At 41.3% G+C, this 24,371-nt stretch overlaps 1 protein-coding gene across 1 annotated transcript in view; it reads left to right on the top strand.

Annotated features, from left to right (window-relative positions):
- The window catches only part of GREB1L (GREB1 like retinoic acid receptor coactivator), a 199,353-nt gene that overhangs the window by 120,102 nt on the left and 54,880 nt on the right, over positions 1 to 24,371 (top strand). The window contains exons 10-20 of the mRNA XM_073631446.1: positions 3,338 to 3,457; positions 4,593 to 4,715; positions 6,794 to 6,979; positions 7,108 to 7,434; positions 10,172 to 10,300; positions 11,235 to 11,369; positions 14,839 to 15,036; positions 20,076 to 20,256; positions 22,569 to 22,758; positions 23,075 to 23,208; positions 23,314 to 23,653. Of these exons, the coding sequence (XP_073487547.1) occupies positions 3,338 to 3,457; positions 4,593 to 4,715; positions 6,794 to 6,979; positions 7,108 to 7,434; positions 10,172 to 10,300; positions 11,235 to 11,369; positions 14,839 to 15,036; positions 20,076 to 20,256; positions 22,569 to 22,758; positions 23,075 to 23,208; positions 23,314 to 23,653 (2,063 nt within the window). The remainder of the gene's footprint in view (positions 1 to 3,337; positions 3,458 to 4,592; positions 4,716 to 6,793; positions 6,980 to 7,107; positions 7,435 to 10,171; positions 10,301 to 11,234; positions 11,370 to 14,838; positions 15,037 to 20,075; positions 20,257 to 22,568; positions 22,759 to 23,074; positions 23,209 to 23,313; positions 23,654 to 24,371) is intronic.

Below are 24,371 nucleotides of genomic sequence, written 5' to 3' on the forward strand. Positions count from 1 at the left end.
GGGTAAGGGATTTCTTCTTCCCTTTTTTAAAAAATTTTTAATAGTTTTTTTTTTTTTTTTTTATACTGCTTTTTTATTGAAAATTATAAACAAGGTAAATAAAGCATACTATCAAAAATATATTCTTGTCTCCATCCCAGAGTTAACATATACATAGAAGTAGGATTACACAGTGGTGTATTTTTGGTTTTGTGCTGCCCTAGGCAAGACTAACATTGGGCCCAGCCATCGTATACCGTTCTGGTCTTGGAGTCTGATGGGTAAGCTGCAGCCGTTCACAGTGAACAGCTGCAGCTTCCTCATCAGACCCTGAGACATGATTCGTCCCAAGTGCCATATATAGAATTACTGCCCAAGATCTGACGTTCGCGGTGATACCTCACATGTGTGGGATGATCACCGTTTGCCTGCGTGTGGAACCAACATGGGAGGACAGCGTTTTTATTAAATTTGTTTCATTTTTTTTTTTTTTGTTTACACTGTTGCTTTAGTTTTATAATTTTTTTTTTTTTTTTTTATCACGTTTGTTGCTGTCACAAAGAATGTTAACAACTTTGTGACAGAAATGGGCATGTGACAGATTTGGGGGCCAGATCCCTTCTCTGCACTTAAAAGCATTCAAAACACCAAGATCAGTGTTTTTGAATGCTTTCAAATTTTTTAAAAACTGGTGCCAATGGTTTCCAAGTTAACCAAAAGTGATGTCATGTCATCAATTCCGGTTCCTGTTAGGAACAGACTTTGCTTGTTTGTCCAGTAAGAGAGCCGCGCGCGGGGGGGGGGGAATTTATCCCCTCCCGCTGCTTGTAATGACAATGGAGCAGCTAGTAAACCGCTCCTATTGCTATTACAAGAGAGCCCACTGCCGGCTCTTAAAAAAAAAAAAAAAAAAAAAAAAAAAAAAGCTACCAGGGTGATGCAGGCACCATCCCGGTACAGCCATTGAAAAGAGGGGAAGTAGTTAAAGAGCCACCTCCATCCTTCTGCCTGGGGGAAGTGCTGCCACCCTGAAAAAGCCGCCCCTCATGGTAGATATGCCCCTGGGATAACATCCATGGTTGCATAGACTAGAACAAAATTGTACGCTGTAATACAAATTCCCCTTTTGTTGGAACCCTTACAATAAAAAGAAAAATGACTCAACAAAGCATCTACGTGTGGTAATCCAAGGGGTATTTGCTACAATGAGCACATAATGACAGGAGAAATATATGTAAATTGTCTGCCTTATAGAGAACATATTCCTCTGTACATAGGTCAGAATCATACAGGACGCTATAAAGCAAATAGAAAAAACATTGGGTCTCAGGTAACTCACAAGTATCGAATAGTTTCATTCCAGGGCCCCACATTTTATTGAAATTTATGGAAGCATCCCCTAGCTTCATATGTCAGCTTATAATGCGGTAATACATGATCAAATTCTTCCACAAGTTAATATGGATGACTTCCTGGTTTATCCATTGTAACATCAAATCTATATCCTCCAACACTCCTAATATACACCAGTTCGAATTGCTGATGTTGGTAAAATCAAACCGTGTAGCAATAAAATGAGTTACTTTTAGACCAAAGGGGACCAATTTTGTTGCAAACCCAAAGCATATGGAGTAAATCTCCCAAGTATTTATTACATTTATGGAAAATAGAATCAGCCCTCCTACGCATCTTATACAATCAAAGTGGTGTATAATATATCCTGTGAAATACACATTTTTGAATAAGCCTATCCCTCACAGAAATAATGGCGTTAAAGTAAGTATGAAGAATCTCATCCCAATTTTCAGCCGAAAGATCTGTAATATCATGTGACCAGCTAGACCTTTTGTATACTTAGATATGTGGGTTTGCCTTGTTATAGTATACTAAAAAAGGAGGAGATTAACTTGGAGTGTATGGGATATAATGGGACCTTTTCAAGTACAGAGTTCTGGGGGTGAATTTCTTTTAGTCCCCAGTTGAGCTGCAGCTGCATGTTTCAACTGGAGGTTTTGAAAATATCAGGAAGTCGGGATATTAAATTCTTGTTGGAGCTGAGAAAAGGAGCCTTGGTCATACAACTGATGGCTGTATTTCAGATGTTTTTGCACCCAGAGACAGGCTTCAGGTAACATAAAAAAAGTGGGGATAGATGGTGTTAAACCAAATTGGTTGGTTGGGTGAGATAGACTGGGAGGAGTTAGGCAGCAGGGATAAACTTTGACTTTATATTTTCAAGGAAACTTTAAGGATAGTAACCCCATCAGTAGAGTGGAGGGACCTCCTGTAAATCAAGTTAGTCAACGTTTCATAGGAAGAAACTAGGGCCAAGGCTTTGGCTGCATTATTTAATTGTGGGGAAAGCCACCAATGTACGTATACCAGTTGAGAGGCATAATAATACAATCAATTGGTAAAGCTAAACCACCCTGGGAGGTTGGTAGCTGCTGAGTAGCTAAAGAGATTCTGTGATTCTAAAGCTGGATACACGCTATACAATTTTCTCTAGATTTTTTTTTTTATTTCAGATTTACCAAAACCATATAATATGAGGTCAAAACATAAGAGTTTCACTTTGTATGCAGGCCCTTGCACTACATGGTTTTGGTAAATCTAAAGGAAATCTGTCAACAAAAGTTGTATAGTGTGTATGGGGTCTTAAGCCTCATACACACGATCCAATTGTTAGTCAACCAAGCGTCAGATTTTTGTCTTAAGAGTGGATCTTGTCTTGCATACTAACGGTACACAATTTTCATGCAACAAACACGAACGTAGTGACGTACTATGAGGAATTTCAACTCTTGAGCGCCACCCTTTGGGCCCCTTTTGCTAATTTCTTGTTTGGTGAGCATCGATTCCGAGCATGCGTGTTTTTGCTTTCGACCTTTTGTATGACAGATTTGTGTACTGACCATTAGAAAATCTGGCAACCAACCGCCGAAAATTTACTGGCATGTCATCCAACATTTGTTGGCCGAAAGTTGGACAACAATTGTCCAAAAGGATTGTACTAACGGTCAGACTTTATGACAACAGTCTGTCAATAGACAATCCCCTGCTAACAATCGGATCGTGTGTTTGAACCTTTTAGAGTACCATAAGTTGGGTGGGGATTTCAGTGATCTGATATGTAGATACCATTTAGCATGCTTCCTCATTTTACTGTTTAATTTTCAAGCATATATTAGTTTTCTGTCCTCCTCGATCTTCTCAGTTGGGATATCGCACATTGGCTTTAGACAATTCATATTCTTTGTTATTGAAGCTGTCTAATAAAATATTAGGTATTTACTGTACTTTAGAAGATGTGATCTATTTACCATTGTGACTTAAGAGAGGCTTTTTTGCATTCCAGCAGTAATTACATTTTCTGGACCACCCAAAAAAAGACACCGGGGATGGCCTCCAAGTTCACCACTTCAGACACCTGTTTTGGCCTTCCCTGCACCTCCTATGCGCCCTATAACAAGACCAGGTACAGAATACATTCTAAGAACACTTGTTACTTGTGCTTTGCAAATTCTATAGGTTTTTAGTAGACTTTGTTAGACCATTCAGTGGCTGGGTTGTTCACACATAGACAGCTAATGTTTGATATCTGTATCTAAGCATGTTGCCTGTAGCAACTAATCAGATTTGCTATTATACCGCTGAACGTTTTTAGATATCTGCAACATATTTTCCACTTTTCTACCCCGATTCTTCTGCTATGCTATGTTATACTGTTCCAGACTATTATGTCCTACCTGGCCAAAATAAAGTTAGGGCTGGTCTTGGTGTGACCCCTGGGCTGCATGATGGTCAGTTTACATTTCGACCCTAAGGTTGGGTTCACACATGTGCAGTTCGAATTGAAGCTCAGTTTTCAAAGCTAATTGACAAAGTAGTGGATGAACCATGGCAGCCTGCAAATTTCTCTTAAAACAAGTTTCCTTTAAATGTAAAACTCCAGAATTTTTTGCTTACAAATAGCCTTAGTACCTGACTTGTATCCACTTTAGTCTTCTCCCACAATTATGTGGGAGCCAGCAGGTGAGCTGCATGCTAATGTGCCGATAAAAAACAAGCTGACTAAAAAATAGCGATGACCTCATCAGTCTACTGCTCCTTCTCTGTCCAGTCAACAGGCTGGGTGCCGAAAGAGGATGCCATGGTATTCCTTAACTATAACAGAGAAAGTGGCATCACCCTCTTTGCATTCTTGTCTGACCGAGGTGCAGGAAACAGAAAAGTGGCTGGAAAAAACATTGACCAAACCTTTGGCAGATAAGATATGTGAACCATCCCTGGATGAAGCTTGGGAATCATTTAAAAGCTGATGTCAGCAAGTGATTGGTTTCATTTCAGTTTCGTAATAAGATGTTGGAGTATTTTTAGGGATCATTCACCCGATCAATACTGTTTAATGCAGCGCAACACATTCGGTGTGAACAAGTTCATATACAAATAATAAATTAGATTTGTCTAACAGTTTAATTTACTGTGGGCTACTTTGTGAAAGATGCAGTGTACACCAGAGAAACCATTTTCCATGTGCTTGTATACAAAGTCTGCAGATTGATATTTTGCTATCCAATTTGATAATTTTATTATTCTGTTGCATGCTCTAGTCACTCTGCCGCCGCCAGTTTTGGGAGGAGTTTTCCAGCCACAGCCGATCCCAGCAGGGGAAACTGTAATTGTGCCAGAAAACCTGTTGAATAATTCTGGAGTGAGGCCTGTTATTTTGATAGGTGAGCATTGCCATTATTAAAATGCTGTTGCTTATTATATTACCCCACACACACACACACACACACACACACACACACACACACACACACACACACACACACACACACACACACACCCTGTAGAATAATAATGCAATACATTAAAGAACTCGTTCAATGTACATTATTTTCCATTACACTAACCAATGTAGTTAACACTATAAAATATGTTCAATAAACCTGAAGATTTTAGTGTTGAACATGAAAAAATGTATGATCACTCTCCCAGATAGTCCTTCTCAATCAGGGAAAGGACTGTATGTCCAGCACTCTTCAGCCAAGCATGCATACAATACTAGAACTAAGACAAGCATAAGTTACATAGTCCATTACATCTATGTTGGTAGTAGAAAGAACTAAATAGACAGGAACTCTTTGCTTTAAAATGTGAAGATGGCATATTATTTTATTAGCTAAAGTTATATAGTATATTCAGCAAGGGTATATTTTGAAGTTTTAGTTTTTTCTTCTAATGGTAGCATTATTTATATTAAAGTGGAATCTTAGGCAAAAAAAAGACATACAGGCAGGATTTTTAATTTAGAAGACCTACCACACCTCTTCTGCTTAATGTTTCTTTCCTGCCTGTCACTATACACTGAGCTGCATTCGCAGTGTAAAATTTCGGCATCCGCAGAAATGAATGCGCTCCTGAGAATGCGTAGGAGTGCTATCATCAGTTAAGATCAAGAACACAGAAGAAGACTGGCCAAAGATGTCAGCTGCTGGTGAAGGAGCTCTGAACACTACATTGCTGGAGTGGAGGGAGTGTAGCTTTCCTTAAAATTTAGATAAGGTTTCACTTTAAAAAAGTTAGTTACTTAAAAGAGTTTAAAGCCAAAATCACCATTGTCACCGAAACTGAAAGTGATGAGAGAGTCAACATTAGAGTTGTCACCAACAGGAATATCAAGGAGCTTCCAATGGGAAGACTTGCTCCTGTGACAGTTGTCCGAACACGAGTTAAAGTTAAAGTTAGCTATTCACCTTTTTAGATTGAATTGTGTTTGAAGGAATCCACCCTGCCTACTATTGTATTCAGCAGCTGGCAGGATCTGCGACTGCTGAATACCCAACCAGTCACTGCTTCAGATTGGATGCAATCATTGTCCCATCAACAATTTTCCACCTGACTAATTCTGCAAAATTCAACTTAAAAAAATCAGCTTTTGTTGAGCCGGGTGTTGCTTGAAGACCACCCACAGCTTGAATTTTGACTGAAATTGAGCAGGAATCTGCCAAAATTTTATCAGTGTATGTCCAGCTAAAGTTGAGTTTCCTAGTAGGTAACCGATACATGGTTGCTACCATATAGTTATCTGCCTCACTTGTATTTTTCATCTAGCTGTTCTATGTTTCCCTTACTTAATTCCCAAGCACAACCTAACAGCCATGATAGGCAAGCTATTAAAAAAATGCTACCAGCCTAGTGCATGCTCTTCTGCATACACATATACTTAGGTGCAGTACATATTTCCATCATATTTAGTTCACGGTCCTACAAAAATTAAGGAACCAAGAATAACTCCTTGACGGTGAGGTACATACATGATTTGGGTAAATATAACACAGAAATGTAAGGGCTTACTTATCAACTTGGGTAAGGATTATAGTATAAAGGGTTTTGTAGTTTTGATGGAGCTGTTGTACATAAACTGTAGCAAAGTACTTGCAAAAATAGAAAAGTCATGGCAATAGAAGTGATTTGCCAGTGTTTTTTTATGGTCTTTCTCTAGGGCTTTGACTCTAAACAGTGTGCATTCAGAAAGCAGGGATTGGATTGACTTGAACAGCACCATATGAATGTCTTTTACTAAAAATAGGTTTTCTTATGAATCTGAGTGTCTTCGTATTGTTTTTGGCATGCATGTACACAATTTGAGCTTTTAGTGATTATACCGTTTGTAGCTGTCCTGTTTAGTACATGTCACTGGATCTTCAGACACAATTTATACAAAAAGCAATGAATCTTAATTTTCTATCTTTTATTGTTAACATAACGGCTTTGGGCTGTTTTCTGTTTCTGAATATTGTTCTAGGCTATGGTGCCTTGCCATATTTCTATGGGAATGTCGGAGATATTGTTGTAAGTCCAATGTTAGTGAATTGCTACAAGTTACAGGAGTTGGAAAAGAAGGAACTGGATCAGATGGGAGTGGCCAGCAGCCAGTTCTTGAGTGTAGAAAACCTCATTCTTCTGACAATCCAATATCTTGTGAAGCTTGGTGAGTACAAATAGTTTTGAATATTTTCAACATTTTTCTTTTTTTTTCTCCCGAGAAATCTTGCATGTTATTTTTGAAAATTGCCACTAAATGCTATTTTTTTGTTATGTAAATATTTTACTTTTTAGGTTCAGATCAAATACCCATTCGGGAAGTGTTTGAGCAAATTGTGCTGAAAGCTCTACAGGAATTTACCTATAAAGAACGTTCTTTGCCTATGACTTCTCCTGCCATGTCGGTGACACCAACTCAGTTGCCTTGGTTGGCTCGTTTGTCAGCCAGTGTTTCTCAGGATTCGGTTCATGTTCTTGTTACCCAAAACTCTCTTGCAGAGGGAATCTCTGAGACTCTTCGATCTTTAGGCGATATGAAAACTTTGCAGAAGATTCCAGACTATGTAGTAGCAATCTGTTCCTCAAAGGCACGAGGAAATGAGTTTTGTGTTATTGCTCTTGGTAAGTAACATAATATGCAAATTGTAAAATAATTAGACCAGCAACTGGCTCTCAAAATATAGCTATACAATGTAGTCGTTTTTTATATACAAATAAAAGTAGTATATAAAGTGATTCTAAACAAACATGTTATACTTACCTCCTCTGTGCATCGGTTTTGCACAGAGCAGCCCTGGCCCCCCCCCCCGCCTAAGCTTCTTGCTATGGGGGTGTTCTGTCAAAACAGCCAACTCGTTGAAATCCTCAACCATGTTACTTCCTGTGACTCTCCAGTATCATTAGTTGGACGAGTTGGCTGTATTGACACAACACCGGTAGTGTATACACTTCGGTAGACGATGTAACGAGTGGACGTTGTTAGTCTGCCCGCTAGTAACCAACAACATGGCCGCCTCAAAGGCAGCGACAACTTTTTTCCTCCTTGGCCGCTGTTTTATCAAAATAGCCAACTCGTTGCGTACCGGAGTGTATACGCCGTCGGTGTTTTCAAAATAGCCAAGTCGTCCAAATGTCCAATTACTGATGCTGGAAAGTCACAGGAAGTGACGTGGTTTGGAGATTTCGATGAGTTGGCTGTTTTGACAGAACAGGGATACTCGAGCAGGCTCACTCTTGAGCTACGTTCCTGTACATGGACATAGTCTATTTACACACAGAGCGTGGCTTGGCCCTTCCTAGTGTCTCTCCTCATTGGCTCACTGGCTGTGATTGACAGCCATTGGCTCCTGCTACTGTGTGAACCAATGAAGAGAGAGTGACTCGTGAGAGCTACTGCTCCCATGCATAAGGCTGGGGGGCCTACACCCAGAACGTTTTTTACTTTACTGCATAGAATGCAGTAAGGTAAAAAAAAACACCTGTCTTTAAAACCACTTTAGGCTGATCTGAGTCTGTCGTGTAGAGCAGAATATATGAAGCCTTTTTAAACTTTATTTATTTTTTATTTTTTTTATTAAAAATTTAAATTCCGGCTTAGTATGAAGAGGTGTATGCAAAATTTTTAAACCTAAAGAGTTTTATCCCTTGATCTGAAAGTTGGCTTGTCCAGCACCCATTCATATGCTACTTGCTCGCCCCTGCCAGCCAGTAAATATCTCTCAAAAGATCATATACAGTATTTGCAGTAAATCCAGGGATGGTGTTTTTGATGCTGCTCTACATGGTCTGGTGTCTACAGCTTTTTCAGGAAATAAGCAAATTACCTGGTAGACCTTTTTATGATTCCAGCCCAGTACCACAAGATAAAGTGGGGGAAAAAAGGTTTAAGGCATTATTTTGAAACCTGCTTGACTTGTCTGGATACATTTACAAGAGATGATCTAGTTTTAAATGTGCATGCATTGTTTAAATTATTGTGCTGCTTAAATTAAAACTGCGAAAGCAAGCATTGTGTTAGAACAATTTAGGAATCCATTGATTTTGTCACACCCAAGTCATCACATGGTCATTCTCAAAGAATACTAAATAACACTGGCCCAAAATTGTGTCATAGATTCATCTGTTATTACTGCTTTCAGAATTCTTAAATCGTATTGATTTTATATCCATTAGAAAACTTTTCTGTTGTCATGGTAATGTCATCAGACTGGGTCAAGTTGTACAACAGCACCAACAGAGCTCACAGACACACAAGACTAGATATCGACAGAAGATATCGACAGACTTTTGCTTAGCAAATTATTATTATTATTTATTTCAGGTACTTATATAGCGCCGTCAATTTATGCAGCGCTTTACATATACATTGTACATTCACATCAGTCCCTACCCTCAAGGAGCTTACAATCTACGGTCCCTAACTCACATTCATACATACTAGGGACTATTTAGACAGGATCCAATTAACCTACCAGCATGTCTTTGGAGTGTGGAAGGAAACCGGAGTACCCGGAGGAAACCCACGCAGGCACAGGGAGAACATGCAAACTCCAGGCAGGTAGTGTCGTGGGTGGGATTCAAACCAGCGACCCTTCTTACTGCTAGGCGAAAGTGCTAGCCACTGCACCACTGTGCCACCCCAAATGACCTCCATTTGTATTTAAATGTCACGGCACCATGACTTTTATGCTAGAAAGAATTGTACCAGTTAGGTGTTCCTTTTTGTTTACTTTGGAAGACCATTCAAAGTTAACCAAGGACGCTGGCAATATATTGTGTTTTAGTAAGTTGGTAGTACAATTCATTCTGATCCTTGTCTTAATTTGTTTTAAAGGTAAATATCAATCCCGGGTTCTGGCAGAGAGCATGCTGACGACCAGTGAGTTTTTGAAAGAGATCAGTTATGAGCTTATCACAGGGAAAGTTAGCTTCTTGGCCTCCCATTTTAAGAACTCATACATACTAGGGACTATTTAGACAGGATCCAATTAACCTACCAGCATGTCTTTGGAGTGTGGAAGGAAACCGGAGTACCCGGAGGAAACCCACGCAGGCACAGGGAGAACATGCAAACTCCAGGCAGGTAGTGTCGTGGGTGGGATTCAAACCAGCGACCCTTCTTACTGCTAGGCGAAAGTGCTAGCCACTGCACCACTGTGCCACCCCAAATGACCTTCATTTGTATTTAAATGTCACGGCACCATGACTTTTATGCTAGAAAGAATTGTACCAGTTAGGTGTTCCTTTTTGTTTACTTTGGAAGACCATTCAAAGTTAACCAAGGACGCTGGCAATATATTGTGTTTTAGTAAGTTGGTAGTACAATTCATTCTGATCCTTGTCTTAATTTGTTTTAAAGGTAAATATCAATCCCGGGTTCTGGCAGAGAGCATGCTGACGACCAGTGAGTTTTTGAAAGAGATCAGTTATGAGCTTATCACAGGGAAAGTTAGCTTCTTGGCCTCCCATTTTAAGAACACATCCACAGGTAAGCAGTAATAAGTATGTCTCCTCAATTTTCATGAACGTAAGGATTTACTTGGTTCTGACAATTATATCTGTATTTTATCATGGAAATTTATCAGGGCTTCTTTAACCAGTTGTGGACATGCTAAATACCCACCAGAAAAAAAAACTACATGGCATACATAGTTAGCTGTTCTCCCCTTCTGCTGCTCTCTTAAAAACAATTTCTGGCAGTTCCTGGCTGTCAAAATGACAGCCAGGAGTTATTACATCATACAGCAGTTAATTATCACTTTGTTGTTGTTTTGCTCTTTATTTGTAATATGACACCTAAAAAGGAGGGGGAGGAGTTATTCAGAGTTGATGAGGGTAAACTGATGGTTAATCCTGCTGGGTTAAATAGGACTACATTTTATTTTAAAAAAAAATGTATTTAATTTGCAATTCTTTGCTCCAGAGGCATATTTTAGTGTTATTAAAAAAAACAACAAATCATAGACGAAGATTTTTTTTTTTTTTTTTTTTAATTACAGTAACACTTTTCCCTTTTTGAAATGTCACAGCAGAAATAATTGCTATTTTTTAGTTTTAGTTTTGTTCATTTTTCGTCTATTGTTTTGTTTTTTATTTTATCACTTTTTTCAATGCTGTCACCAAAAGAAAGCCTTGTTTGTCCTGAATTAGTGTTTTTTTTTTTTTTTTTTTACAAAATATGTATTCATTTTTTTTTTCTCGATTTAAAGTTGATGCCAAATAAACAGACTCATGTCAGAGATGTTAAAATTGCTCTTAAAAATCAGCTTTAAAGAAAAATCCTAAAATGTATTAGTTTATTAGAGAGGGGGACAGTCCTGGTAAAACTGGTACCTAATGGTAACTTGTGCTGGTATATATGGTTTGTGTTTTAATCATTTAGCTTTTACATATTGTTCTATTGTTCCCTGTTTATTTCCTAGGTGTTGATTTGGATAGATTGCTGGAAAAAATTCAGAGGAAGAGGGGACATAATGTAATCATTCCTTTTCATGGCGATGTGAAAGAATGCGTCTCTTCCCAGGAAGCAGCCTGTATGATTCCTGCACAAGGCAGAGGTAGATATTACTGAATTGCCTCCTTCGGACTGCCTTGTTTATTTACTGCTGATCTTACTGGCTGCTCTGTTTATTTTCTTGTAGTCATTTAATGTTTTTTTTTCTGTTTTACTGGTATTCGCAATCAGTTATATATGTTCATCAAACTGGTATATAATGATCAGTCTAGCTTTGATTTGTTGGCCAAGGTGAAGAAATATAGAACAACCTGCTTAACCACTTCAGCCCCGGAAGAATTTACCCCCTTCCTGAGCAGAGTACTTTTTGCGATTCGGCACTGCGTCGCTTTAACTGACAATTGCGTGGTCGTGCGACGTGGCTCCCAAACAAAGTTGACTACCTTTTTCCCCCCACAAATAGAGCTTTCTTTTGGTGGTATTTGATCACCACTGCATTTTTTTTTTTTGCACTATAAACAAAAAAATAGCGACAATTTTGAAATAAACGCATTATTTTTACTTTTTGCTATAATAAATACCCCCAAAAAATATTTTAAAAAAACATTTTTTCCCCAGTTTAGGCCGATATGTATTCTTCTACATATTTTTGGTTAAAAAAATCGCAATAAGCGTTTGGTTTGCGCAAAAGTTATAGCGTCTACAAAATGGGGATAGTTTTATGGCATTTTTATTGATAATTTTCGCGATCAGTGATTTTTATCGTGACTGTGACATTATGGCGGACACATCGGACACTTTTGACACATTTTTGGGACCACTGGCATTAATACACAGCGATCAATGCAAAAAATTGCATTGACTACTGTAAAAATGTCACTGGCAGTGAAGGGGTTAACCACTAGGTGAAGTTGTAAGGGTTAAGTGTGTCCTAGGGATTGTTTCTAACTGTGGGGGGAGGGGCTGTGTGTGAAACTACACTGATCGCCACTCCCGATCACAGGGAGCAGAGATCAGTGACACTGTCACTAGGCAGAATGGGGAGATGCTTGTTTACATTAGCATCTCTCCGTTCTTCCTCACCGTGAGACAATCGCGGGTATTCCCGCGGACATCGGGTCTGCGGGACCCACGATCGCGGTCACCTCTTGAAGGGCAATGTACAGGTACGTTAATCTGTCTGTACGTGCCCTTCTGCCACAGTATATCTGCGTGAGGTGGTCGGGAAGCGGTTAACTACAGTACATATTTGAAAGTCAGAAAAACAAGCTTGAGTTGAGTTAGGCCTAATGTACACTGGGCGTTATAAAAAAGCCAGTAACGTTAGCTGTAGAAAGCTGTAGCTTCAGTGTTTTTGTAGCTTTTTATTTTGTTTTTTTGCAAAACTATACTCCCATAAAAGCTTATGGCTTAAAAACACTGATAAACGCCATATAGTCGCGCTTTTCTGCAGTTTTTTTGTTTGTAAGCTTTCAGAGTTAGAGCATTTTTACAGCTGAAAAACTCCTCTCAAAACCCACTAGTTCTGGGGTTTTTTTCCAGCTGGGAAAACGCCCCTGCCAAAAACTGCTGATAACAGCCTATGTGTGCATGGACACATAGGAAATCATGCTGGGGAGTTTTATATACTGCAGAAAAAAAAATGTCTGAAGCCAAAAACAGCAGCTGTAAAAACGTCCAAAAACATCCAGTGTGCATGAGGCCAACCAATTGATGTTTTCTATTTTCTGTTATGAATAAAATATGGGTTTATGAGATTTGCAAATCATTGCATTCTGTTTTAATGTAGATTTTTACACAGTGTCCCAATTTTTTTTGGAATTTGGGGTTGTACAGCAAGAGAATTGGTACCACCATTGTATGCCAATTTGGCTGGCATATAATTGAACTGTAAGATGTTCCAATAAGCTGGGAAATATGGCATAACAAATGGTTCAGGCCCAGAACGGTTGATGTCTACAAGTAAATATTGGGCAATGCCAGAGCATAGTGTGTATAGTTGCATCAACATTTCTGGCCACTAGCAGTGTGAGTTAGTTAAGCAACCGGCTCATAGTAAATTTATCTCAACTTGTAACTTGCCACTTGTGCAAGCCATGAAATGTGATTATTCAGTTTCTGCAGTTTAATCAGTTTTATGCCTGTTGTACTTCCTCTGGCTTGTTGATTTATTACAATTACTTACACAGTTAATTCAAAAAGTGCTATCAACCTTTTAACCTGAGAATTAGTGGATATTGCAGTCAGTTGTGTACTTCTGATAACATTTTATTGATAACATTTTATTGAGGGTCATGATTCATTGTGGATTTCCTAGCACACCTATCAAAATAATGATTAAATTGTGCCAGAATAAATTATGCGGTCAAATGGTTAGATAACTATAGTAACCAAAGCCTGTTCTAGATTAGCAGTGCCCAGTTTTTTCCCCTATCCCCAGTGAAAAAGATAAATATAACTTTTTATTCCTAATTTCTCAAATGGGCAATCTGCAGGCAATTGTCTGTCTTCCTGTAAAAAAGTGTATCTGCCACAATTCTTTCGCCACGTCATGAGTAAAAAGAACAGAAGGGGCAAGTGTCTATTGCCATAGGACCTGAGATGTTTGGTTCACACCTGCTAATGTAAGACATAAACAGAAGCCCCAATCCATCCCAATGTCTGGATGACAATTAAGAGATCCGGCATACTACAAAACTAGCAGTCACAGAAAAAGTTGAGTGTGCTAGTAGATATTAACCCTAACTGGATGAAATTATTTTGCTACATCTCCACGTATTATTATAAGCAATATGCCTTTTTATCCTTTTTAGGTACAGTTTTTACTGTTTTACTATTTCCTGTTCGTGACTACATTTGATCAAAATTGCTCAGTGAATGTTGCCACTGACGCTTAGGGCCAGTTCACACCACATGCAGTCCAGTGCGTTTTTTTTTTTTGCACCAAAAACGCATGGAAAGCAGGTTATATGGTTTTTAATGGCATAGTTCACACCAGTGTGTTCCAGTTCCAGGGAAAAAAAGTAGAACATGCTGCATTTTTCCTGCACTGGACTGTACTGGGATGCTGTAAAAAGCATCAAAAACGCACTGCAACGCACATATCCTTATTTAAGAAAAAAAAAAGGGGGGGGTGCACTGGAATGCATCAAAAACGCACATGCAGACAAACATCTGGAACGCATCTGGACTGCGTTTCTATGGAGTGAACTGGCCCTTATACTTTTAACCAGAGGTTAAATGTGACAGGGTGACAACATAGGAGAGACGTTGGACAGGGACAGAGCTTTTTCACCCTGTGACATCAAATGCCTAAACAAGGACCTTTTAATGGCAAAATAACCATGTATTTATTATTTTTTGAAAGATTAAAAATGACTTTTGGAATTATATTGACAAGTTAAAGATTAAATGAGGTGTATATGTACTTAAACAAGAGGGCTTGGAAGGCCGCATTGACTGTTCTTCCTTGTCTGAAGACTATACCAACCAAGCCAAATATAAGGATATGCATCTGTGACTTGGTCTTTCTTTAAATCTCATTGAACAATTCGTTTTTTCCTGGGTTCTAGGTTGTAACACCGATAACTTTCAAATATACCAGTCTCAACTGATGGTTGCTCGGAAGCTCCTCTCCCAGGTGTGTGCAATTGCAGACAGCGGCAGTCAAAGTCTAGATCTAGGACGGTTCAGCAAGGTGGACTTCCTCATTGTTGTTCCTCGCTCAGAAATACTGGTACAGCAGACTATTCAAAGGATTAGACTGTCTGGTAAGAAAAAAATTACTTTCTACTAACAAATAGGTGAAATGATACAATGGCACTAAAAAAAAGTTTGATCCTCCTTTTCTGTGGCACCTCTGTTAAAATGTTTGAGCTTTACCCATCTGCAAGTCATCATTTTTCATTGTTGAGGCTGGGTTCACACTGGTCCGACAAACGCTACGACATTGGGAACTCATGTCGCATGACGTGTGAAATCCAATGTTTCCCTATGGGAACCGTCCTAACTGGTCCGACACAAGTCGTTCCGGCTTTAGAAATGCTCCCTATACTACTTTGGTCCAACTTTAAACCTACTTCAGCCTATTGACTATCATTGAAGTCGGATGAAAGTCGGATCGCCGTCTCGCATGCGAGTTGTGCTCAGATGATCTTGAGGGGGAACTCCGCGCCAAATTTTAAATAAATAAACGGCATGGGTTCCCCCTGCAAGAGCATACCAGGCCCTTGGGACTGGTATGGACCTTAAGGGGAACCCCCTACGCCGAAAAAACGGCGTGGGGTCCCCCCTAAATCCATACCAGACCCTTATCCGAGCACGCAGCCCGGCCGATCAGTAATGGGGGTGGGGACGAGCGAGCGCCCCCCTCCCTCCTGAACCGTACCCGGCCGCATGCCCTCAACATGGGGGGGTGTGCTTTGGGGCAGGGGGCGCCCCGCGGGCCCCCCCACCCCAAAGCACCTTGTCCCTGTGTTGATGAGGACAAGGGCCTCTTCCCGACAACCCTGGTCATTGGTTGTCGGGGTCTGCAGACGGGGGGCTTATCGGAATCCGGGAGCCCCCTTTAATAAGAGGTCCCCCAGATACCGCCCCGCCCACCCTGTGTGAATGAGTATGGGGTACATGGTACCCCTACCCATTCACCTAGGGAAAAAGTGTCAATAAAAAAACACACTACACAGGTTTTCAAAGTAATTTATTAGACAGCTCCGGGGGTCTTCCCGGTTCTTCTCCGCTTTCTCTGGGTCTTCTGCCAGGCTCCTCCGCTATCTTCCGCTCTTTTGCCGATCTTTTGCTATAGCGGTGGCCCGGACTTCTGCCTTCTTGTCTTGTCTTCTTCCCTCTTCTTCCGATGTTGACACAACGCTCTCTCCGGCTGGAATGCTCTCTGAGCGCTCCTCAATGGACTTATATAGGCGGTGACCCCGCCCCCTTATGAGGTCACTATCCCGGGGCATGCTGGGACTGTGCCGTCATAAGGGGGCGTGGTTAACATCACCCGGTGACCACGCCCCCTAAAACGCCACAGTCCCAGCATGCTCCGGGACAGTGACCTCATAAGGGGGCGGGGTCACCGCCTGTATAAGTCCATTGCGGAGCGCTCAGAGAGCATTCCAGCCGGAAAGAGCGTCGTGTCAACATCGGAAGAAGAGGAAAGAAGACACGAGCAGAAGGCAGAAGTCCGGGCCATCGCTATAGCAAAAGAGCGGCGGAGGAGCCCGGCAGAAGACCCGGAGAGTGCGGAGAAGAACCGGGAAGACCCCCGAAGCCGGAAGAAGACCCCGGAGCTGTCTAATAAATTACTTTGAAAACCTGTGTAGTGTGTTTTTTTTTTTTTTTTTATTGACACTTTTTTCCCTAGGTGAATGGGTAGGGATACCATGTACCCCATACTCATTCACATAGGGTGATGGGGCCGGTATCTGGGGGACCTCTTATTAAAGGGGGCTCCCGGATTCCGATAAGCCCCCCGCCCGCAGACCCGACAACCAATGGCCAGGGTTGTCGGGAAGAGGCCCTTGTCCTCATCAACATGGGGACAAGGTGCTTTGCGGTGAGGGGGCCACAGGGGCCCCCCTGCCCCAAAGCACCCACCTCCCCATGTTGAGGGCATGCGGCCTGGTACGGTTCAGGAGGGGGCGTGCTTGGATAAGGGTCTGGTATAGATTTTGGGGGGACCCTTAAGGTCCATACCAGATCCAAGGGTCTGGTATGCTCTTAGAGGGGGAACCCATGCCGGTTTTTTTATTTAAAATTTGGCGCAGAGTCCCCCCCTCAAGAGTCGGATCCCCGTTCATTGAAAGTCGGACGCATGCCGGCTTCATGTCGCAGGGCAAAGTCGGATCCAAAGTAGGACGGCTGTTGTGTCGCACCAGTGTGACAAATGCTCTGACATTGGGAGCTCATGTCGCATGACATGTGAAAATCAATGTTTCCCTATGGGAGCCGTCTTAACTGGTCCGACACAAGTCGGTCCGACTTTGAAAATGCTCCCTGTACTACTTTGGTCCGACTTTGATCCTACTTCAGCCCATTGACTATCATTGAAATCGAACCAAAGTCGGATCGCCGTTTTGCATGATCCGACTTTGGCATTCGACTTTTGCTCAGATGATCTTGAGGGGGAACTCTGCGGCAAATTTTAAATCGGCATGGGTTCCCCCTCCAAGAGCATACCAGGCCCCTGGGTCTGGTATGGATTTTAAGGGGAACCCCCTGCACTGAAAAAACGGCGTGGGGTCCCCCCCAAATCCATACCCGGCCGGTCAGGAAAAGGGGTGGGGAATAGCGAGCGCCCCCCCCCCCTCCTGAACCTTACCAGGCCTCATGCCCTCAACATGGGGGGTGGGTGCTTTGGGGCGGGGGGCACCCTGCGGCCCCCCCACCCCAAAGCACCTTGTCCCCGTGTTGATGAGGAAAAGGGCCTCTTCCCGACAACCCTGGCTGTTGGTTGTTGGGGTCTGTGGGCGGGGGGCTTATCGGAATCTGGGAGCCCCCTTTAATTAGGGGGCCCCCAGAGCCTGGCCCCCCACCCTATGTGAATGAGTATACCCCTACCTATTCACCTGGGGAAAAAAGTGTCAATAAAAAAACACACTAGACAGGCTTTTAAAGTAATTTATTAGGCAGCTCCGGGGGTCTTCTTCTGACTCTGGGGGTCTCTTCTGACTCCTCCGCGCTCTCCGGCCTCTTCTCCATGCTCTCCGGCCTCTTCTCCCGGTATCTGGTTCTTCTCCCGCTCTCCGGTTCTTCTGCCGGGCTCCTCCGGTGACCACGCCCCATACCTATATAAGTCGTTGCGCACCTCTCACACGGCATTACAGCGGGAGAGAGCGTTCTGTCAACATCGGAAGAAGACGACGGAGAAGACTGGGCCACCGCTAGCAAAAGAACAGCAGAAGATAGCGGAGGAGCCCGGGAGAAGAGGCCGGAGAGCGCAGAGGAGTCGGAAGAGACCCCCGAAGTCAGAAGACCCCTGGAGCTGCCTAATAAATTACTTTAAAAACCTGTCTAGTGTGTTTTTTTTAATTTTTTTTTATTGACACTTTTTTCCCCAGGTGAATAGTTAGGGGTACGATGTACCCCATACTCATTCACATAGGGTGGGGGGCCGGGATCTGGGGGCCCCCTAATTAAAGGGGGCTCCCGGATTCTGATAAGCCCCTGCCCGCAGACCCCGACAACCAACGGCCAGGGTTGTCGGGAAAAGGCCCTTGTCCTCATCAACATGGGGACAAGGTGCTTTGGGTTAGGGGTGCCGCAGGGTGCCCCTAAAATTTGGCGTGGAGTTCCCCCTCAAGATTCATACCAAACACAGTGCCTGGTATTGGCGGGGATCCAAGTCGGATCCCTGTTCATTGAAAGTTGGACGTATGCCGGCTTCAAGTCGCAGGGCAAAGTCGGATCCAAAGTAGGACAGCTGTCGTGTTGCACCAGTGTAAACCCGGCCTGAGATTTAGTTACTATTAGAGCTCAGCATGGGAATGGTAGCTTTTAGCACTGTTTCCGCATCAGATAAGGTAAGTCTGCTGTTGCTGTGGGCATAAATTTTGTGTTAGGTAGGCTTCTGTTAATGTGAACCAGTGGTTTACCCATGCAGACCAAAGCAACAGGCTAACTTTACTGGTAGTCCACATAGCTAACATACTTGCCTTCCCTTTGCACCCCCGCCACCCTGTTCTCCCAAGGAGAAGGCAAGGGGTTTGGGTGAATGGAGGCTCAATGGTCAGGGTCTGCATAACAACTAAGAATAAGTAAGAAGTTAAGGGCACTGAACGTGTATAAAAAAACACAACCCAGTTTATAACCCCTGGGTGACACATAGGAGCTAAGAAGAAAAAAAATAGGCTGCCCAAAAGTAATAAAATCGATAATTTTAGTATGACATTATTTTCTTCTTCCCTCAAATTCTTTATTTAACAAAAGGGCAGTTTCCATAACAGAAAGACAACAATGATGATAATTCATAGACCATTGGGCAAAATACAATAGTAAGCATCAGGTGAGTAAAATTGTGATACAAAGAGGGAATAGAAGAGTCCTAGTCTGTGTAGACCTAGTAGACTATCTATGAAGTGGCAACCAGGGGAGAGTTGATAATGACTCCCTTTCTGTAGACCAAGGATGGGGTAGATCCAGTCAGTGGGGATAAAAAAAAATCTGCCCAAGTTTTAGATAAGATAAAGGAATGGGATAGAAGAGGAAACATAGAAAGAAAAGGGCGAGAGGGGGAGAAGAGAAAACATAAGAAGAAAAGAAGGGAGAGTGGTGGAAAAACAGAAGAAAGTTCTGCCTGTGTAAAGACACCAAGAAAATAGATGCATACTGGGCAAATTAACAGGTTCAATGTACTTGTAGTGTAAGGGATCCTTAAGATTTACTTGACACACTACCCCGTCACCCTGATTTTCTAACTGAATACTACAAAATCCTATGTCATAAGCTAACGCACAGGCTATGCATGCTCTCTTCACACCTTCATGAAATCAGGAACCTGTTGTTTAGCCACTCGGGCACCAAGCAGTGCATTGTGGGGAGAGAGAGTGTAATTTTTTTTCCCCCTTGTTTGATAGTACCAGACATTTCTGGGATCTGTTGGTTGATGGGTGGAAGGTTAGTAAACCCAGTGGGAACTGCGGTAATTCACTTCAAATTAAGAAAAAAATTAAATAAAATTAAAAATATTGATGAATCATGATAATATTCCTTTTACATGTGAATGCCATAAATGGCTGTTAACAAATGCTATATTTATTGATATTTATTTCTTCAGACCTTAGACAGACTGTGATTTTATTTTTGGTAGGTGTGTTGACTGATTTGGGTCTAGAGGAATTGGCATTTGCACCTCAGCGAGCAGAAAAGTATGTGCTTCGACTAGATGGAGATTTTCAAACCAAATTCGATTCGTTTATAAAAAAAGTGAAACAAAATCCATATACACTCTACGTTCTTATCCATGATGATAGCCATGTAGACTTAACCAGGTAAGTGCACTAAACGACAAGCATATGTAAACATCTTCCCTGGGTTGCTGGTGGGATCTTATGGCACTGCAAGCTTTTATACGAACATTTGCTGTACATAATTGTGATTTTTTTTTTTTTTTTTCCAAACGCTTTATTGGAAAGAGACATGAGAAAAGGTGCAATAAATGCCATTACAAAGGACAACCAAAAGGAAGGTGGATGATACCCATATATAAACATAAAATCTGTGTAAAAAAGCAGAACTTTTTGCTTACAAGGCAAAGTAATGAAAACTAACAAAAAAATATGTAGTACCTATAACCATACAGTTCAATATTACAATAGCATACAGACAGCAATGATACCAGTTGATAGCTTGTGACTCATGGTAGTATAAATTAGATAAATGCAGAATGTAATGTACACATGAAGTAGACACAAACGTAACCACAGAAAAATCATCTATGCTTGTAGAGGTATGTTCTAGCCATCTGTCCCAGATCTTATGATATTTAGCTGGGCACCCTCTATGAATGTAGATAACTTGTATGGCAGGGTCAAGTTGACAGCAGACATCCAATTCTGGACTGTCTGGGATGAAGCCCTGAGCCATACCATAGCCATCAATATTCTAGCCACAAAAAGTCTTTCTTGCAGGGAAATATGGAGTTGCTTGTCAATGACAGGATTGGGGAGGAGAGCCCATTTACTCATGTAGGAACCGAACCACCTGCGACCAATAGCCTTGAATGACAGGGCATGACCATATCAAAAGGTAAAAAGTGCCGCTGGTCTCGCCAAATCTGGGGCATGAAGGACTATAATGGGGCCGGTGCCTAGATTTACAAACTGGAGTTAGGTAGGTTCTATGCAAAAAAAAAAACCCAACTGGGTGAGGCGGCCAAAGTTTTTGGGAGGCTAGCTAACAGGATGCTAACACATCATCCCAGCTTTCATCCTCCAGCACCCCCACGTCTGCCACCCAGCAGGTTTTTAATTGATGAGCTAGGTTTGCATATTTTGATATTAGGTCTTACATTGTCCTTTCTCGCCCTGATAGGTTATTGAGATGGCCTACCTTCATATACCACCTGATCAGACTCTGTTGTAAAAAAGAACAAAAAAAATTGCATGGTGCTCCTGTAATTGGACTTCATACTCTGTGCTGATGTCTGGCAAAACCAGCGAGGCAAAAGCAGTGAGCCAATCATTCAGCAGGAAATTGGATTGCTTTCTTTCTTTCTTTTCTCTTTCTTTGAATTTCTTTACATAAACTATGTACAGGAATACCCAAGATTGCCATATTGGAATAAATTGGCAAATTCATTCTTGTTTGTTTTTGAAAAATCACAGGTGCTAATTGAAATGAGAACATTTAAATTACCAAAATGCATTGCATAGCAATTGCATACGTTAGTTTTGAAGAGTTAGGGTTTTAAAGCCACCAGGCTAATATACGTTTTCATTCCTGTCACATAAGTTGCTGGGTCTACTTTGGTCTTTTGGTGGTGGACTTTCTTCAATGATGCAGAGAATAGTACTGACATTAACGCTATTCTGTGCACCCTTACACAGTAAATAAAGGGTTCAGTGGTGACTCCCTTTCAGGGGGGTAGACCCATGACACCCTACATTCACAGTAGAGTCCTTGGACTTCAGGTTGAGTGAGCCACATGCTCACTTGCTCCTGAAGAAGCGTGAAGGAACGCGCAACATGTTGAGCACTTTTTCAATATGAACTAAATCACTATTAATTTGCTGTCCAGCCATATTCCTGGACCACTATATACCTTGGATGGATGTCCCTATGTCCGAGCTTCTATTTATATTAGATGGGTCCTAGACAGCAGCAACGTCAATAAGTACTCTAATATCTAGATGAATTGTGGTGTTTTAAAAATCAGTGTGTTTTATATAAACATTTTTCTAATAAACTACTTTTTGTAAATGTAAATCTATGTGGTGTTACTGTGCCTATAAAGTCCAAAGTCCCCTTTTTTTTCTTTTCTTATCTACAATCAAATTAGGATGCGGCACTTTTTTTATTGCATATGCATCCACAGTACCACTCTGTGTCATGATGTATTCAATATTGACAAGTTTAAAGATTAGATGTACGATTAGGAAGAGGTTAGAGGTCAGGGCATTTGGGGCACACAGGGCACACAATTTGTTTTTAAGTTGCACTCTTACACCCCAGGATGAAAAAAAAAATGTGTGTTGAAGTCCCAAGTCCCATTTTGAAAGTTACAAGTATTTATCATAGAAGTGATTTTCTGCCCCATCATATCTGCAAAATGTGTATTCTGACATCATGTTTTCCTTTCTAGTGCTATGTCAGGAACTTTGTCTCATGGAGATTCCTCTCAGGGCCTTTCTGACCGGATTGTCAATTGTCATGAATTGCAGGAAGCCCTAAATCTCATAGTGCTGCAAGTCAGTGCATTTCCATATGCTTTACAGACACAGCAGTCCAAGATCAGCCCTAACAATGAGGTGCACTGGATTCAGTCTGACGTGGTAAGGAATTTTACATCCTATATCCTTTTATTTCATTTTATTAATTTTTTTCATAAAATTATTTATTTTTTTTCCAAATAACTTACACTATCTTGCATTATGGAGTTCAGCTCAAACATGTGGCTTAACAAACATTGTTATAGTTACTAATTCAAAATTGAAAAGGTCAATTTTATAATATTTATGATATTAGTTAAATGAGTAAGGTGACAATGAAGGCACTAGTGGGAAAGAATGTTGTCTTTTACGTTATTTTATACTTTTGGCCTTTGAACATTTAATGAATTATGTGTTTTTCGTGCTTTTTGTGACTTAGGAGGGTGAAACTGGAGAGGAAATGGTTTACTTTGGCATTAATGAGTACAGCAAATCTCTACAGTGGGGTATTACAAGTCCTTTATTGAGATGTGATGAAACATTTGAAAAAATGGTCAACACACTTCTGGAAAGGTGATGTTTATTTTTTCCAAGATTCATTCCCCCTTTGAATTACATACATTCAGTTATGCAATCCGGCACCTTGTTCTGTCAAATGACCATCCTCTTTCCTTGTAGGTACCCAAGGCTTCACAGCATGGTAATTCGATGCTACCTTCTTATTCAGCAGTATTCTGAAGCTCTTATTGCTTTAACCACCATGACCTCACTCAGAGACCACACCACACCAGAGACACTTAGCATTGTGGAGGACCTGCTTAGCTTTCCGGCGAAAGACAAAAGTGGCCAGGGACACATGCTCATAATCCGGGTGCCTTCGGTACAGCTGGCAATGTTGGCAAAGGAGCGACTGCAGGAAGTGAGAGACAAACTAGGGTTGCAGTATCGCTTTGAAGTGCTTCTTGGTAATCCTGCTTCTGAACTGTCTGTTGCCAAGCACTTTGTCACTAGATTAAAGGTAAGATAAAATCTCAGACCATATTCAAAACATATTGAGTACAGATTTTTCTTCTATGGTCATAAACTTTTTACCCAAAGCTCTGTTTTTCCCAACTAGCATCTCCTCACTTCTCAGACAGAGGTCATGAGGGTGACTGTTCTCTGTTGACCATATGCCCAGCTTGAGTTTGATACCAAGAGGTGGTTTTGCATGGGTCTGAAAAGAAAAAAATCCTTGAATAAATTTTTATGATTACAATATAATACATTTTTCTTTGCGTAAAAATAGTATAATGTAGACGGGGGGGGGGACAGAGAGATTAACAAAAGTTGTGCAAACACAAGCTTGCACAACTCTTTTATATTTAAAACACGCTGCCCCTACAAGGAAAAAAGTAACCAATTTGATTATTATGTCATAGACACACCAGTTTGGGATATATCCCCTCTCACCATTGGCACACAGCAACAGCCATGAAGAAGGAGTCCTCTGTTCCCCCGAAACACGTTGGCTTGGTCATTTGCCTCTTTCAATAAATCCTTTCACCTACCCTTAAAACTATATTTAGAACATGGAGCAGATGCTTGTCCTAATTAGCAAAGGGGAGCAAGCCTTTGATGTGCAATCTCTGCTCATGCTGTGTAATCACTGCATGGGCAGAGAGAGCGATGTGAGTGGTCTGCTTTCTATATGAGAAACTGCCGTATTCCTTCTTTTAATCAGGTGCAGACCCAGC

The sequence above is a fragment of the Aquarana catesbeiana genome, linkage group LG05 (genome assembly GCF_042186555.1).
Source record: "Aquarana catesbeiana isolate 2022-GZ linkage group LG05, ASM4218655v1, whole genome shotgun sequence".
Lineage (NCBI taxonomy): Eukaryota > Metazoa > Chordata > Amphibia > Anura > Ranidae > Aquarana > Aquarana catesbeiana.